Genomic DNA, 16,807 nt, shown 5'->3' with positions numbered 1-16,807 from the left:
CCTCATTTGAAATGAGGTGGGTATCCATGCTTCTCATAACATGTTTCAATTGTATGGCCAAGTTTGTTGCAGTAGGTACAAACCTTACTATTATGACCTCTTCCTCCTCTAATAAATCTGCCAGCTCTTCCTCCTCTGTTGGGAGGTCTTCCCCGAAAGCCATGTTGATCAATAACGACTAGAGCTTTGCTGTCATCAATTACAGAATTGAATTGTCTTTCTTGTTGAATCAATAGAGAAAATACCTTAGTAATGTTAGGTAGAGGCTCCATGAGCATGATATTAGATCTAACAGATGAATACTGCTCATTCAATCCTTTTAGGAATCTAATCACGTAGTCATTTTCTCTATAAGATCTTACAATGGATAACAAATCACAATTACAAGCTACTGCACATTTACATGTTGGTATGGGATGAAAATTATCTAATTCCTTCCAAAGTGTCTTCAATTATTGAGTGTAATATGCAGTTATTGTTAGATCTCCTTGCTTAAGCATATAAATCGTTTCTTGCAAATCACTTATTCTAAACACATCACCTTGATAATACCTATCTTGAAGATCTTTCCACACATCTAATGCATTGTCAATCCATAAAACACTCTCTGTAATTTCTGGTTCTAAAGAATGAGTCAGCCAAGACAATATCATTGTATTGCATCGATCCCAGGCTTTAAACATTGGGTCTGCTTTTGGAGGCTTGATAATAGTTCCATCGATGAACTGTTCCTTGTTCTTGGACTTCAGAGCCATGTACATAGATCTTGACCATGGATGATAATTTTCTCCATTTAATTTGACTGAGACAAGAATTGCTCCAGGACTTTCATTCGCATGCATGTAGTAAGGACTTTCAGGATCGATTCCAGGTTTCGCCATTATCAACAAGATAATTCCAAGAATCAGCGGAAAAAGAATTGCAGAAGAAGACAGGATTGTGTCAAAGGATCAACCTCGCTCATGATACCATGTAAAAGAATCAAAGAAAGTATGAGAAAAGAAAGTGAATGAATTCAAAGAATTGAGAAGAATTCTTCATATATTCTGGAATGAATACAAAAAGGTGTATTTATACTATGGGAAACAACGGAAAGATAAGAAAATTATAACAGATAAATTATCTGATTATAATAACAGAAAAAAAAATATTTAAAAATAAAAAATATCAGCTAACAAGTACGGTTTAATTTATAGACAAGGGTGAGTGAGTTGCATGCTAAACAGCTAAAGTAGGTGCGGTGCATGCACATTATATTGGTTGACTTATTGAACGTTAGAGTACTTCCTCTTATTCATGTCTTAAAACATAACAAGAATAACTGAAAAATCAGTCGGTTCAATGTCCTAGAAGGAGAAAAATTAAAGTGAAGTAATGGCTTGCTTGAACATATAAATTCTTATGAATTTTCTTAAGTAGTTTGACAATACTATTAGCAACCATCTAGACATCAAATCCAAAAAAAACTTTATAAATATGACCAAATAATATATAAATGGATTATGGAGGATAATTTTAACTTTATACACCAATTTTTTCAATGTCATGATCAACATGTCAAATGAGAACCAAAGTTTTCAACCTATTATATATATATATATAATTTTTTTTTTGCCATTCAATTTATTTTAGTATCATTTAAAATAATACTTATAATAATAATAATGCAATCATTGTAATGATAATAATACTGACAATACTCCAAATAACAAAAATATGGCGACATCAAAAGAAGTTATTCACCTCACAACGGGTTGAAAATCAACTTCTAATCAATCTTCGTAAAACGGGTGACAAGATAACACTCACTTTCTCAACTTTTATAAAGAAAAAAAAAAGTTCTTAAATTTTTTTAACTTAAATATAAATAAATTTCAATCAATTCAATTTTATTTAATATTCTTAAACTTAAAAAAGAACTTCTAAAACAGTAAATAAGAGTGTTATTTAGAATAAATATAATTAGAAATATTTTAATAAATGTGATGCTTATTTTATAAAAAAATGTAAAAACTAAATGTTTGAATTAATTATTTTTTTTAGTTTGTTTAGAATTGTTTTTCTTATATATAGTACTCATTAAAAAAGTACTTGTCAGATTTATAAAAATTTTAGGCTAAAACCCTATTTTGGTCTCTTATATTAATTATTTGTTTCAATTTAGTCTCACTTTTATTTTTGGTTTCAATTTGGTCCAAACTAATTAATTGGTTCCAATTTAGTCCGAAATTAATTAATTGGTTTCAATGTGGGACTTCTGTCTAAATTATTTAAACGGAGTTAATTTTTGGCCACGTAGATGCATACGTGGATGTCACGTGGAAGACAATTTTTGGCTAAAAACCTATTTTGGTCCCTTATAATAATTGTTTGTTTCAATTTAGTCCCAATTTTATTTTTGGTTTCAATTTGGTCGTAAATTAATTAATTGGTTTCAATTTGGTCCCAAATATATTAATTGGTTTCAATTTGGGACTTCCGTCCAAATTATTTAAAAGGAGTTAAATTTTGGCCACGTGGATGCAGTTTTGATCCCTCAAGTATTACAATTGTGCAGTTTTGATCCCCAAGATTTTAATTGGGTAATTTTAGTCCTTAAAGAATTGCAATTGCACGATTTTGGTCCTTCAATTTTTAATTGAACAATTTTAGTCTCTCGAATATCATAATAGTACGATTTTAGTTTCTCCTATTAAAAATTAATAATTTTAATATATATATATATATATATATATATATATATATAATTGTTCTTACCGAAAATCTGCCGTAGAGGTGATTCGCCAGGTAAGATCGGTGAGCCTCCTTCGCTGGTACGTTTGATGCTCCAAGATGGGGGTGGTACCTGCAAAAGAGACTCCGATGCTAAAATTAGTGTTTGTGGGAGTATGAGTCTCGTATAAATAATGCACGTACCTTTGTGTGAATTAGGGTTGTGTTGGGCCTTGGGCCTGAGATCAGTTATGATCTGATTAGATTGCAGATCTCATCTTGAGCGAGATCTCCGAGATCAGTTATGATCTGATTAGATTACGCTTGGCCAAAAACCCTTTTCTTTAGTGGGAAAAAAGGATGAGGAGGAAAAAGAGTACGTCACCTGAATTTACAAGTTAAGAGAAATAAAATTTGAGGTGGGTGACATTCCAAGTTCCGAATTTCCCTTCGGAGGGGTCTATTCTTGCCTCTCTCACCCCACCAAACAAGGTCGCCAACTTTAAATGTTTGTGGCCTGACCTTGGTCTTGCTTTCCTTGTGGTTTGTTGCGAACCTGGTCACGAAAAGTAGAGTGCTCTTCCATCTGTATGTACCCGGCAACTCGGGCACGGAGTTCGTCCATATCAGCGGGAGCTCGGCGACACAGGCTGTCCACAAAAGGTCCCGGCTTGAGCGACATGAGCATGGCGTGTAGGGCGACCTCGGGATTCAAGTTGCGAATCTTCACCGAGATGCCAGCGAAACGTTCCATGAACGTCCGTAGTGGTTCGTCGTCACCCTGTCTGAGGCTGGCCAGAGCAGCCGACGTTACGAGGTGAGGTCGACTCGTTGCATACTGCGCCGTGAATCGTCTGACCAGAGTGCCGAAGCTGTCAATTGACTCGGCAGGTAGCTGGGTATACCAGTTGAGTGCGGCCCCTTTGAGCGAGGTTGGGAAAACCCTACACAAGATAGCATCATTGTTAGTGTAGAGGTTTACCTGGGTCGTATACAGGTCAATATGTTCATCGGGGTCCGTCGTGCCATCATAGCGATCAAGGTGGAGAGGCTTCCATCTGCGGGGGAGTGGAGTCTCCATGATGCCATCCACAAAAGGATGACGGCGGAAAGTTTCTTGACCCTCTGTGACATGAGTGAGGGCCCTGCTGACATCTTGAGTCGACTTGTGCGTCGGTGCATGAGATCGATGCGTGACAGGTCGTGGAGTCGGTGCTCTGGTCGCAGTTCGGGGTTTAGAAAGCGAATGCCCTTCGTCCTCATTCAGGTTACTCTGTAGAGGGGGTTGATCTGAGGGACGCCGAGGGTGTTGGGCACGAATGCGCTCGTTCTCGGCGCATAGTGCCACTAGGTCGGCTTCATTAGCGGTGTGCATTGCCGCTAGATCAGTTTTGTGCTTGGCACGCATGCTTTGTAGGTCAGCGGCGTGTTGTTGCCGCATCTGTTCGACCTGGTCGATCAGCCTCCTCAACGTTGCTGCGTCACTATCCCTGGTAGTTGAGTGATCTAGGTCATCTGTTGCGCGTCTGCTGTGGCTTCTGGTGAAAACCATACAGGTTGCCGATAAGAGCTGTCTTGATCGGCCCCACGGTGGGCGCCAAATGTTCTTACCAAAAATCTGTCGTAGAGGTGATTCGCCAGATAAGATCGGTGAGCCTCCTTCGCTGGTACGTTTGATGCTCCAAGATGGGGGTGGTACCTGCAAAAGAGACTCCGATGCTAAAATTAGTGTTTGTGGGAGTATGAGTCTCGTATAAATAATGCACGTACCTTTGTGTGAATTAGGGTTGTGTTGGGCCTTGGGCCTGAGATCAGTTATGATTTGATTAGATTGCGGATTTCATCTTGAGCGAGATCTCCAAGATCAGTTATGATCTGATTAGATTGCGGATCTCATCTAGAGCGAGATCTCCGAGATCAGTTATGATCTGATTAGATTGTGGATCTCGCTTAGGCCGAGATCTCCCAGTGCGTGCCCGAGGTTATTCCATGCTGTGATACCGAGCTCGAGCTCGGCATGGCAGTACGGATAGTACAATAATATTTTAAAATTAAACAATTATTTATCTATTCAAATTAACGTATATTATAATTTTCGATATTATATCAATAATATTATATTAATATTTATAGATAAACTAATAATTTGATAAATATAACTTGTTATATATTAATATACTTTTACAAAAGTATAAGTATATTAATTAGAAATATATATGTGATCTTATATATTTATATTTTTGTAAAAGTATATTAATATATATTATAAAATATTATGATATTAATTTATGATATTATTGATATTAATTTATGATATATATTTTCATGGTAAAAGGTAATTAATCTTTATATCCTTTATTAATTTAATATCATATTTAATATTCTAATGGTTACAAATTATAGTCGAGAGGTGAACCGGAATACAAATTATAGTCACTGGTCCACATATTAATAAAAAAATTCTCGAGTGTTTGATTCCCTATGGTGTGCTTAGGCGCGCACAGGAATACTCTGTTTGTTCCTGAAAAAGTTCTCAGGATCAACTGCAGCCTTAACCTTCACAAGCCTGTCAAAATTGGCATTGAAGTACTTCCTCCCATAAACCTCTCCTTCTTGAAAGCTATTCTTACCAAAGCTATTGACTCCAACGTCAAGGTCCCTATAATTCAAGAACGCGCTTCTGGGATTCTGGGCCACATAAGGGGTCATGTAAGTGTACAACGCCCTAGTCTGATTAATCATACTTTCAGCCGTAGCAGGTAATGCATCACTCCATGACACAGAGTACTGCACTTTAAAGAGGTTCCCCTTACGATGAGGAAACGGTGTCGCATCAGCAGGAATCAAATCCATTTTCCCTCCATATGGATTAAAAACAAGCCCCGTTTTCCCCAACTCTGCCATCATCTTAAACAACCCCTCCAACCCAACTCTGGGAATAGGTTTCTGAACGTAATCAGATTTTCTTTTAAGATAACCAGCAGAGTTTAGGTTCCGACCCAAAAGTTTCTCGGGTTTCACACCATTCTCAAGACTCTTTACGTCTTCAAACCAAAGAACGGAATCAATCCAACTCATCTCAGTGCAGTTCTCCTTCTTTAACCCAAGGAGAGGAAACTCCTTCTCCAAAAGCGTCACAACCTCATTAGCCCCTCCGAGGAACAACGCCACAACCACGGATCTAACCATTTTGGCTCCCTTCGTAACGGTAGAAGTCGCTGGCTGCAACAAGAGCCTCATGAAAAGTCTATCGTCGGTGGTTGGCGCCACCTGCTGCCACTGCATGACAAGGTCCATGGCGCTAACATTCGTATCCAAAGTATTCTCAACGCGAAAAACGGTAACCAATGGGGGCACGGGAACTAGTTTAAGAGTGAACGACACTATGACACCAAAACTGCCTCCTCCACCTCCTCTTATAGCCCAGAAAAGATCCTCCCCCATGGATTTTCTGTTTAGAAGATTTCCTTTAACATCAACAATTTGGGCATCGATGACATTGTCGACAGATAAACCAAATTTTCTCAACATGTTACCGTACCCTCCTCCGCTGATGTGGCCACCAACACCGACAGTGGTACACACCGATGCGGGGAAGCCATGAACTTTACTCTTTTCCCAAATCCTATAATAAACCTGCCCGATGGTTGCACCAGCTTGGGCCACAGCAACTTCGTTTTTTACGTCGACGGTGATTGTGCTAAGGTTGAACATGTCGAGGACGATGAAGGGGTCATCGGAGGTGTACGAGAGACCGTCGTAATCATGGCCTCCGCTGCGGACTTTGATTTGAACGTTGGCGGTTTTGGCGCATACTACCGCGCCCTGCACGTGCGGTTCTGCGAGGGGAGTGACGATGAGCAACGGTTTCTGCGTGGTGGAGCTGTTCAAAGCCGCGTTGCGAATGTGGTTTTGGAGGACGGTGGTGAAGGAGGGGTTGGTTGGAGCGATGACTATGTTGGAGAGTGGTGTTGTAGAGTTTGCATGTTGTGTGAGGCACTGAAGGAAAGTGTTGGGGAAATCTGGTGCCGGTGGTCGTGCCGACAACGACGTTGAGACAATTAGAAGAAAGAAAGCGACACAAAGATGAGGTAAACAAGGTTTTGCCATTGTTGTGAATCTGATGTTACTGTTGGAGGAGCGCGTGATATACATATATAACGTATGACTTTTATATTATATTTAGTAAATGATTATAATTCATTCATTTATTTAAGTTTAGTTGATGGTAACCTTTCATAATCACTACCTTGCAACATGCAAGGTGGATCAGACGAGTGCCTTATGCCTCTAATTTCTCGAATGTATACTTTATAAAGGTGTTAATTAAATCCTCAACGTATAAGGCCTCAAAGTAGAAAGCCTATAATCATCCATTAAATTAGATTTTTGTATCTATTGGTTAATTTGTTTTACGTCTCTTTTCCATTAAGTTATTATACTTGGTATCTGAACAATTGAAACGTAAAGTTAATTTTAAAACTTTGTGCATCTTATTAATGTTGAGAGGAAAAAAAGTCCTGCAAATATGATATTTTACTACAAATTCTTTTAATCATTTTATTTTTCTATCTCTTTTTTAAATTATTTTTATATTTTTTTGAAAACTTGAAGTGATTTTTTAGGTAATTATATTATTACGAAGTATCAATTAATTTTTTCAATAATTAATGTGTATTAAAAAATTTAGCCAATCATTTTTGATAGAATCTTTCTCTAAAATTAATCTCAAATTGATGTTGTGGATAATATCAACACATAATAATAATAATAATAATAATAATAATAATTATTATTATTATTATTATTAGGTTCTATCATTTTATTATTATTTTTATTTATTTTGTAATACTTTTGATTTATATTGTTATTATAGAATGTCAAATATAGAAAGTATGAATTTAATTTTAAAAAATTGAAGAAAAATATAGAAAAGTAGAAGAGTTAATTCAATCTCAAAAAATTATTTTCTTTTCTTCCAAATGCATGATTGTTTATAGAATTTTATTAGTATAACTATTGTTATTGCTGAAAGAAGTTTTTCAAAATTAAAAATTATTAAAATTTTACTTAAGATTAATAGTTTTAAGATAGATCGAAAGGATTGACAATCTTATCTATTAAAAATGAAATGACAAAATTACTTATAAAACACTAATAAATGATTTTGTAATTCAAAAAATTATAAAATTAATATAAAAATTAATAACAAATAAGACGATACAAATATGATTAAATAAGTGAAACACAACTTAATCTAGCTTTTTCATTGCCATGTTAGACAAATAGCCTAATTTTTCAACCTTTTATAAGCATCTTACCAATTTTCCTTTTAAAAATATTTTCATTCAATTCATTTTTATATTTTATTTTCAACTAATCAATGTAATATCAACGAATAGGATTATTAGTATATGAGATTTGTTAGGATTTTTAAATTTATTGTAAGTTTATACATATGTATCATTTTCTATAAATTTTAATCACAATTTACTACCATCAATTTTAATTTTAATTTATTTACAAGATCCAAATTTTTTTTTATATTTTTCAAAAAATATTACCAACAGTGGTATCAAAAGATTGCTTCCTACTAAGAAATTATGTTTTTATTGAGCACTAAAAATAGTGAGATTGAGTGCAAACACTAAATTGAATATTTTTTTTCCAAATGGTGCAAACATGTCTACCTCCATCAATTCGCTTGCAATTCTAATGTTTAATGGTGAAAATTACCATTTTTGGACCATCAAGATAAAATTTGTTTTAAGGTCTTAAGGTTTATGAAACATTGTAATCTCTAAATTAACTCGATCATCCAGCATTAAGAGAAAATCCAACTATTACAGCTTATGAGGAGGAGAATTTGAATAAAGATAGAGTCATCACTTGCATATCATAATTTTATTAAAATCATGGACTTGGAAACGCCTAAATAGGTGTTGAACAAGATCCAAGATGAATTTGAAAGTAGTAGCAAAGTCAAATATGTTAGGTTTCTCACATCGAAGAGTAGATTTGAATTGATGAAAATGATAATGAATCTATCAAAGACTATTCTGATAGGTTAATAGAAGTTATGAACCAATTGCAACTTCTTGATAAAAACATCATTTATAGATCAGAAGGTTATCGATAAAGACATGATTTTGGTGCCTGAAAGATTTGAAACTGAAATCTCTATAATTGAAGAGTCTTATGATTTGTAAACTCTCATAATTATTGAATTGACCAGCTTCATGCACAAAAACAAAGAGTTTCAATGAGAAGTGATGAAGCAAGGTATTGAATGTGCCTTTCGAGCAAAACACAATGGAAGGGATTTTAGAAAGTCACTATCTTTCAATAACAACAAAGGGAAAGTTGAAGGTTCTTTGAGAAAATGATTTTTTTTGCCTTATTCTCATTGCCAAAGAACCAACCATGATGAAAAAGATTGTTGGTTTAAAGATAAATCTCTTTTTCATTGTGATTTTTGCAATAAAATTAAAGTGGTCACATTGAAAAGTATTACAAATTAACAAAGAATTAGCTAGAGCAGCAACAAGAAAGAAATAGACAAATGTGATTGAAGAAAAACATGATGAAGATATGTATTTATTTATGGTATCTCAAGAACTTAATTCACATTAATTGAATACTTGGTTGATTCACAGTGGCTGCTCTCTAGCCACATGACTAAATGTTTGTCATATTTTTACCTCCATTGACAAATCAATTGAATCAAAATTCAATATGAAAAATGGTGAAATTGTGTAAGAAGGAAAATGAACGATTTCTATATATATCAACCCAAAAAAGATATGATAATTGCCAAAGATGTTCTTTACATTCTAGAATTAGATAAAAAAATTCTTAGTATTCAACAAATGCTAAGAAATGAATATGGAGTCTCTTTTAAAGAGAATTATTGTTTTACCATGAATGAATGGATTACAAATTGCAAAGATTGAGATAAAAAAACAAATTTTATTTAAAATTTGATTTAGTTGAAGATCGCAATTTTATTGCTAAAATTGATGAAAGTAATGTTTAACATCGAAGATTTGGTCACATTTTTTACAAGATGTATTTGATATGACAAATCTCAACAAATGGTATTCAAAGACAAGAAGAGGAGTTAAATTGACTAACTATAATGGTAGTGATTTAGATCTAGAAATTGACGTGCAATAACTCACTGACATGGAGCGATGGAGTTTCCGAAATCAAGTTTGAAGTTCATGAAACTATACTCAAGGAGTGTTAGATTTATGTGATTTTCCTTAATTTAAATTTTAAATCATCTACTTCTATATATTAAATATGAATTTTTATATATTTATGTACATTAATTTTAAATATAACATATATATATATATATATATATATATATATTCAAACACTATATCTATTTATATATATAATCCATTATAAATATTAATTTTATCTAAAAAATATTAATTTAGATAAAATATTTGTTATTGTTACAATTTGATCTCAAAATATTCTATAGTACCCACTATAATTGAGGGGTATCGAAACAGTCCAAATTTTTTTCTTTATTTTTATTTTTTAGTTATTTGATTTTGTTTTTTATCTTAATTTGGTGTTTTTAATAATTTATCTTTATAAAATTTTTCTATATCTTTATATTATTTTATACATTTTTTAATGTTTTATCTTATTGCAGCATCTATTATAATTAAATAGTTTAATATTAATATTTTGTTAATACTTTTTAGTTTTTCTTTGGTTTTAATTCTTTTAAAATTTGTAGTATTAATTAGTTTTTCAATTGTATTATTTATTTTTTCTCTTTTTTATTTTAATATTTTTATAATATTATTACAATTTTTTATTCTTAATTTTTGTAATTCTGTCAAATATAAAGAAAATTTGTTATGAAAATTGATCTTTTGATTATTTTTTTATTTTTTTATGAATTAGTTTTTTTATTAATTTATGTTATACTAATTTTTAATTTGAAATTTCAATTATTTAAAATTTATTTTTTAAACTTATTCGTCCACATAATTTGAAATATCAAAACTCCTTGATTTTTACGGTTCAGTAATAACTCCATTTTATTTTTTATATTTTACTTTTAGTTAACCAATGTAATCTCAACAAATATTTGTTAATAAAACTTATTAGAAATTTTAAATTAGTTATAAATTTATACATAGGCATCACTTCTATGAATTTTAATAATAATTTATTATATTTAATTTTGTTTTTTTTATGAATTTTAATAACAATTTATTATCTTTAATATTATTTTTAATTTGTGTGTAAGATACAATTTTCCAAAATATTTTCAACAGAAACAGGCTACTTAAATCACTGATCCACACTAGACCCCAACATTAAGCAATAAAATTCTCTACCATTCCCTATGCTTTGCTCGGACGTACAGGAATACTTTGTTCATTCCTGAAAAAGTTTTGAGGATCAACCGCTGTCTTAACCTTGACAAGCCTCTCAAAGTTGCCATTGAAGTACTTGCTTCCATAAACCTCCCCTTCTTGAAAGCTATTCTTACCAAAGCTATTGACTCCAATATCGAGGTCCCTATAATTCAAGAACGCGCTTCTGGGATTCTGGGACACAAAAGGTGTCATGTAACTGTACAGCGTCCTTGTCTGATTGATGAAATTTTGAGCCGCAGCAGGTGATGGATCATCCCATGTCACAGAGTACTGCATTTTAAAGAGGTTCCCCTTACGGTGAGGAAACGGCGTCGCATCGGAAGGAATCTCAGCCATTTTCCCTCCATATGGATTGAAAACAAGCCCCGTTTTCCCCAACTGAATCATTGTCTTCCACAACCCCTCCAACCCAGCTCTGGAAATAGGTTTCTGAACGTAATCAGATTTTCTTTTAAGAAAACGAGCAGAGTTTGTATCCCGATTCAAAAGGATCTCAGGTTTGGCACCACCCGCAAGATTTTTATCGTCATCCCACCAAAGAACGGATTCAATCCAACTCACTTCAATGCAATTCTCCTTCTTTAACCCAAGGAGAGGAAACTGCTTCCCCAAAATGGACACAACCTCATTAGCCCCGCCGAGGAACAACGCCACAACCGAGGCCCTAATGGTTTTCCCTCCCTTCACAACCATGGAAGTCACGGGCTGCAACAAGAGCCTCATGAAAAGCCTGTCATCAGTGGTTGGTGCCACCTGCTGCCACTGCACGACAAGGTCAGTGGCAGTGACATTCGTTTCCAAAGTCTTCTCAACGCGAAAAACGGTAACCGTTTGAGGCACGGGAACTAGTTTAATAGTATACGACAATACGACACCAAAACTGGCTCCTCCACCTCCTCTAATAGCCCAGAAAAGATCCTCCCCCATGGATTTTCTGTTTAGAAGATTTCCTTTAACATCAACAAATTGGGCATCGATGACATTGTCAACAGATAAGCCATATTTTCTCAACATGTTACCGTACCCTCCACCGCTGACGGTTCCTCCAAAACCAACAGTGGGACACACTCCTCCGGGGAAGCCATGAACTTTGCTGTTCTGCCAGACTTTATAATAAATCTCTCCCAGCGTGGCTCCAACTTGGACCGTGGCAACCTCGTTTTTTAGGTCGACGGTGATTGCGCGAAGGTTGAACATGTCGAGGATGATGAAGGGTTCTTCGGCGATGTAGGAGATACCCTCGTAATCATGGCCTCCGCTTCGGATTTTGAGTGGAACGTTGACGCTTTTGGCGCATATTACCGCGCCCTGGACGTGCGATTCTGTGAGGGGAGTGACGATGAGTAAGGGTTTCCGCGTGGAGGAGGTGTTGAAACGCGCGTTTCGGATGTAGTTTTGGAGGACGGAGGGGAAACTGGGGTTGGTCTGATCGAAGACTATGTTGGAGAGTTGCGTTGAAGAGTTTGTGTGTTGTCCGAGGCACCGAAGGAAAGTGGTGTAGAGTGAAGAAGCTGGTGGCCCTGATGGTGCCGACAACGAAGTTGAGACAGTTAGAAGAAGAAAAGCGGCAGAGAGATATGCAAAACAAGGTTTTGCCATTGTGAATATGATGTTTCTGTTGGAGGTGATTGCGGTTTAATTTATAGATAAGGATGAATAAGTTGCATGCTATGGAAAGGGTACGTTATTGAATACTGAATACTGATGGTGAATCACTTATATTCTTTGACTTTTTTAACATTAAACCATTGACTTTTTTGAAGTCTTAAATCTTAAATATAATAATAAATCCGGGTGAATGTCCTAAAATCTGAAAAAATCAATGTGAAGTTTATAAATAGAATTTTGACCGATCATATCAAAATCTCGCTTTTCTTCTCTCTTTTAAACTAAGAATTTTTTTTTGTAATGCTTTCAACCAACACTACTAGAAAAGTGTCATTTTCTTGCAAATTTTCCTGCAAAAAAATATTTGCAAATTTTTTTTGCGAATTTTCTTGCAAATAAATATTTGCAGAAATTTTTTGCGAATTTTCCTGCAAAATAATATTTGCAGAAATTTTTTGCGAATTTATTTGCAAAAAATAATTTACAGATATTTTTTACAAATTTTGCTATAATTTTAATAATCATCGAAATTTTTTTCCATGGTAAAAATTTGCAGAAAATATTGTAAGAATTTTATTTTGTTTCTTGTAGATTTTCTTGCAAAAATAAATTTGCAAGTAATGTTTACTAAATGGTAGAAAAAATTTGCAGGTAACTTTTCCTGCGAATTTTCCTGCAAATTTTAATCCACAGGAAAAATAAAAAAAATATATTTAAATTTTATAAGTTTAATATTTAAAAAAACTTCAAGTCCCACATCGATTGAAAATAAAGCAATTAAAGAGTATATAAGTTGGGGCAACACTTACCATACAAGTTGATTTATATGGTTGAGTATTACGCTTATAATCTATAATCTTAGAATTTGAAAGATTATGTATCACATGTTAGAGGCATGGAAACAAATGCTTCGGATGAATTCATTGTGAGCATTTGAAAGTTGAAAAATTATTGATAGAATTTATAGTAATTTCTTTAATTTTTTTCGTAAAAAATATTCCTGCAAAGTTTCTTGCGAAAAAATTCGCAGGAAACTTTCCTACGAATTTTCTTGTGAATTTTTTTTTGTAGGAAAATTTTTTGAAGGAAAGTTTTCTACGAATTTTTTTCGCAATAAATTTCGCAAGAAAATTTCTTGCGAATTTTAAAATTCGCAAAAAAATATTATCCACGAAGGTATTACCTGCAGATAAAATTTCGCAAAAAAATTTGCAGGAACAATATTTCCTGCGAATTTTTATGAAAAATTCATAGAAAAAATCGCATGTAATAAGAGAAATTCTAGTTGTGCAAATTCAATATTAAACTTTATTTCTTTATAGACATTTTTTTAAACACAAATATTTAAGTGGGTTGAGTCTTGGGAATTCATTAAGGACAAGAATTAAACTCTGTTTTATTGGAATATGAGTCTATTTCTTGTCAATGGGAAAAATCTTTGTTGACTATTTATTTTTAGATATGATTATTCGTAAAAGTTGACAATTATAAATTAATTTATCATCATGAAGTGTTGCTTCTATGTATAGATTAATTATTATTTAATTACTTTTTTAAGTGTTATTTAATTACTTTGGACCAAAAATTTATTAAAATGAAGGCTGATATTATTTTTGCTCTTTATAATAGTCGTTAAGATTATTTTATACAAATCAAGAAATATAATAATTTTTTATTTTTTATAAAATAATGTTAATATTTTCTATGATACTTTCTTTAATTTTTTTTCATAATAAACGCATAATAATTGTTGTATGTAAATTAATAAAAAAATTACGTAAAATATAAGAGTATAGTTAATAAAACAATAATTAATGTTGTCTAAAAATTTAAAAATGACAAGTAAATAAAAATAATTCTTTAAAAAAAAGATAAAGAGGGAATAATAATGAACTTAGGTAACCAGGAGTTGGGCAGAAGTCGTTAATGTGTTATATTTAAGGTTGAATTGTTTGGACAATGTCCAAGTTTAATCCTGGACAGAAACAATCACTAGTCAGACTTTATTTATCTTTCAGTCGAATTAGATTAATCTAAAGTAAAATCTTAGAACATTAGTACAAAAATCTATGAACTTAGGTTCCTCAATTACCTAATCATATAATATCTAATTATATAACGGTAATTACTAATTACATAATAGGAGGAAAGGGAAAAAAATTACGATGTTATTTTTATAGAAATTGAAAACTTAATAATTAAAAAGACAACGTTTGATATTCAAGAAAAAAAGTGATTTACAAAAATAAAATTTAGGAAGATAATTATTATTTTTCTTTATTTGTGAGTTTGATATCAACTTCATTTTGACTTTTTTTTTTAAATAATGGACAAAACTAATGTTTTTAAAGAAAGTGAAACATTGAAATATAGTTTTGTGAATGTGTAATTTTGGTATTTTAATTTTTTTTATAGTAAATTTGGTCTCCCTAATTTTTAAAATTAAACAATATTAGTCTATTCATTAACATATGTCATCCAAAATCAAATAGAAAATATTGACATGTTTGTAAATGATTTTGTTTGAAAGTTATAGTCACATAAAAAAATAACTGTTGAAAATTTATAAAAAATGTAATGTTATTCTTTACATGAAAATCAACATAACTAAGTAACTGTTAAGTAATGTTATTTATAGACACATCAACATTTTTTGTTTAACGTTAGAAAATATGTTAGTAACCAAACCAATATTACTTAATTTTAAAAATTAAGAAGACTAAATTTTCAATAAAAGAATTTTGAGACCAAAATTGCACATTCACAAAATTATAGATAAAAAAAGTGAATTTAAACCTTTTTTAATTTATGATAATAATATTAACTTCATTTAGGCTTAAAAAAATGGAAAAAACTAATGTTAATATAATGAAATAATAATAATAATAATAATAATAATAATAATAAAATAATAATAGGACGTAATAAAAAAATATAATATGTAACACCAAAAATTAAAATAAAATACAATTTTAAGGATTAATTCTTAATATTCGAAGTGCACATAAATTATTATAAAACTCTAAATTAATCAGTTCACATTAATTGATTCTGATATGCTTTACTTTTTCTTTTTTTTTAAAATAATCGATAACCAAATTAAGTCTTAGTCAAATTGATCGAATTGACCGGTGTGGTCAAATTTTTTAAACTACAGACAAATGGTAGGTAAATTTTTTTTATATTTAGTTTATATAAATAATCATTAATCAATGATATATTATGTTATAAATTTATTAAATTTCAGTCATATAATTAATAACATTATAACTTTTCAATAACTTTTAATAACTATTTTTGTTATTTGTTTGGGAAGTGATCTTAACTTCATTGACTACAAATAATTAACAAAAATTGACAAAAAAAAAAATACAATTGTGACATCATCTGCCCTCCACATTAATAACATACATGAATAATAATAAAATAATATGATTTTTTTTTTTTAATAAAACCTCTATTATAAAATAGAAAGAGTTCACAACGCTTTCGTAAGTTGAGGATGACTCACGTTCGTTTTTCAAAACAACAAATTGATAAATAAACTTTAAAACATAAGTGATGTGAATAAAGAATTAATTGATAATTCAAGTGGCATCCAAGGCAATTAGAAAACTCCAAAGAACTAACAAGATTCCTAAGCAAATAAAATTAGTTTTAACGTAAGGCTTCAAAGGAACATAATGTTATATTTTATATATTTATTTATATAATTATTCTATATTTATTATTATTATTATTATGAATTAACGTTAACTAATAATTTATATTTATATGTTAATATTAATTATATTGTACATTATTATTAATTTATGGGTAATGCATATTGGGTTTCTGATGAATGGTCTGTGATGAGTTAGACTATTTAGTAGTTCGTTGAGAAATCTTTGATCTCTACTAGTAAGAATATAAAACTAGTATCCCATTAGTCAATTTATAGGAAGAAAAACATTTTCTGTCTTCTGCATTTTCACCTCTTACTAAGAAGAGAACAGTCTTCTTTCACGTTGTTCAAGACTGATAAGAATTGATCCTTCATTAATTTCGGGTACGCAATTCTTTCTAAACACTCGAAT

General features: G+C 31.9%; 2 protein-coding genes and 1 pseudogene across 2 annotated transcripts; all 3 read right to left on the bottom strand.

Annotated features, from left to right (window-relative positions):
- Positions 1 to 452: 452 nt before the first annotated feature.
- Positions 453 to 881, bottom strand: LOC145955850 (uncharacterized). Its single transcript, XM_083071110.1, has one exon. The coding sequence runs from the start codon at positions 879 to 881 to the stop codon at positions 453 to 455; it is 429 nt and encodes a 142-aa protein (XP_082927236.1).
- Positions 882 to 5,048: 4,167 nt separating this feature from the next.
- On the bottom strand, positions 5,049 to 6,823 carry LOC109811482 (berberine bridge enzyme-like 21 pseudogene; annotated as a pseudogene).
- A 4,146-nt stretch (positions 6,824 to 10,969) lies between these two features.
- LOC109811463 (berberine bridge enzyme-like 21) lies at positions 10,970 to 12,769 on the bottom strand. The gene has a single exon (XM_020375224.3). It carries the CDS (start codon positions 12,720 to 12,722, stop codon positions 11,088 to 11,090), a length of 1,635 nt encoding a protein of 544 aa, XP_020230813.1. The 5' UTR covers positions 12,723 to 12,769; the 3' UTR covers positions 10,970 to 11,087.
- Between the last annotated feature and the right edge of the window lie 4,038 nt (positions 12,770 to 16,807).

Source organism: Cajanus cajan, chromosome 1 (genome assembly GCF_000230855.2).
Source record: "Cajanus cajan strain Asha chromosome 1, NIPB_CcT2T_4, whole genome shotgun sequence".
NCBI classification, from domain to species: domain Eukaryota; kingdom Viridiplantae; phylum Streptophyta; class Magnoliopsida; order Fabales; family Fabaceae; genus Cajanus; species Cajanus cajan.
Note: the sequence above shows the minus strand (reverse complement) of the source record. Positions and strands in the feature narration are given on the sequence as shown.

What these genes read in the sequence shown, in the direction of transcription:
- LOC109811463 (XM_020375224.3), bottom strand. Translation starts at nt 12,722, where the DNA reads ATGGCAAAACCTTGTTTTGCATATCTCTCTGCCGCTTTTCTTCTTCTA.
- LOC145955850 (XM_083071110.1), bottom strand. Translation starts at nt 881, where the DNA reads ATGGCGAAACCTGGAATCGATCCTGAAAGTCCTTACTACATGCATGCG.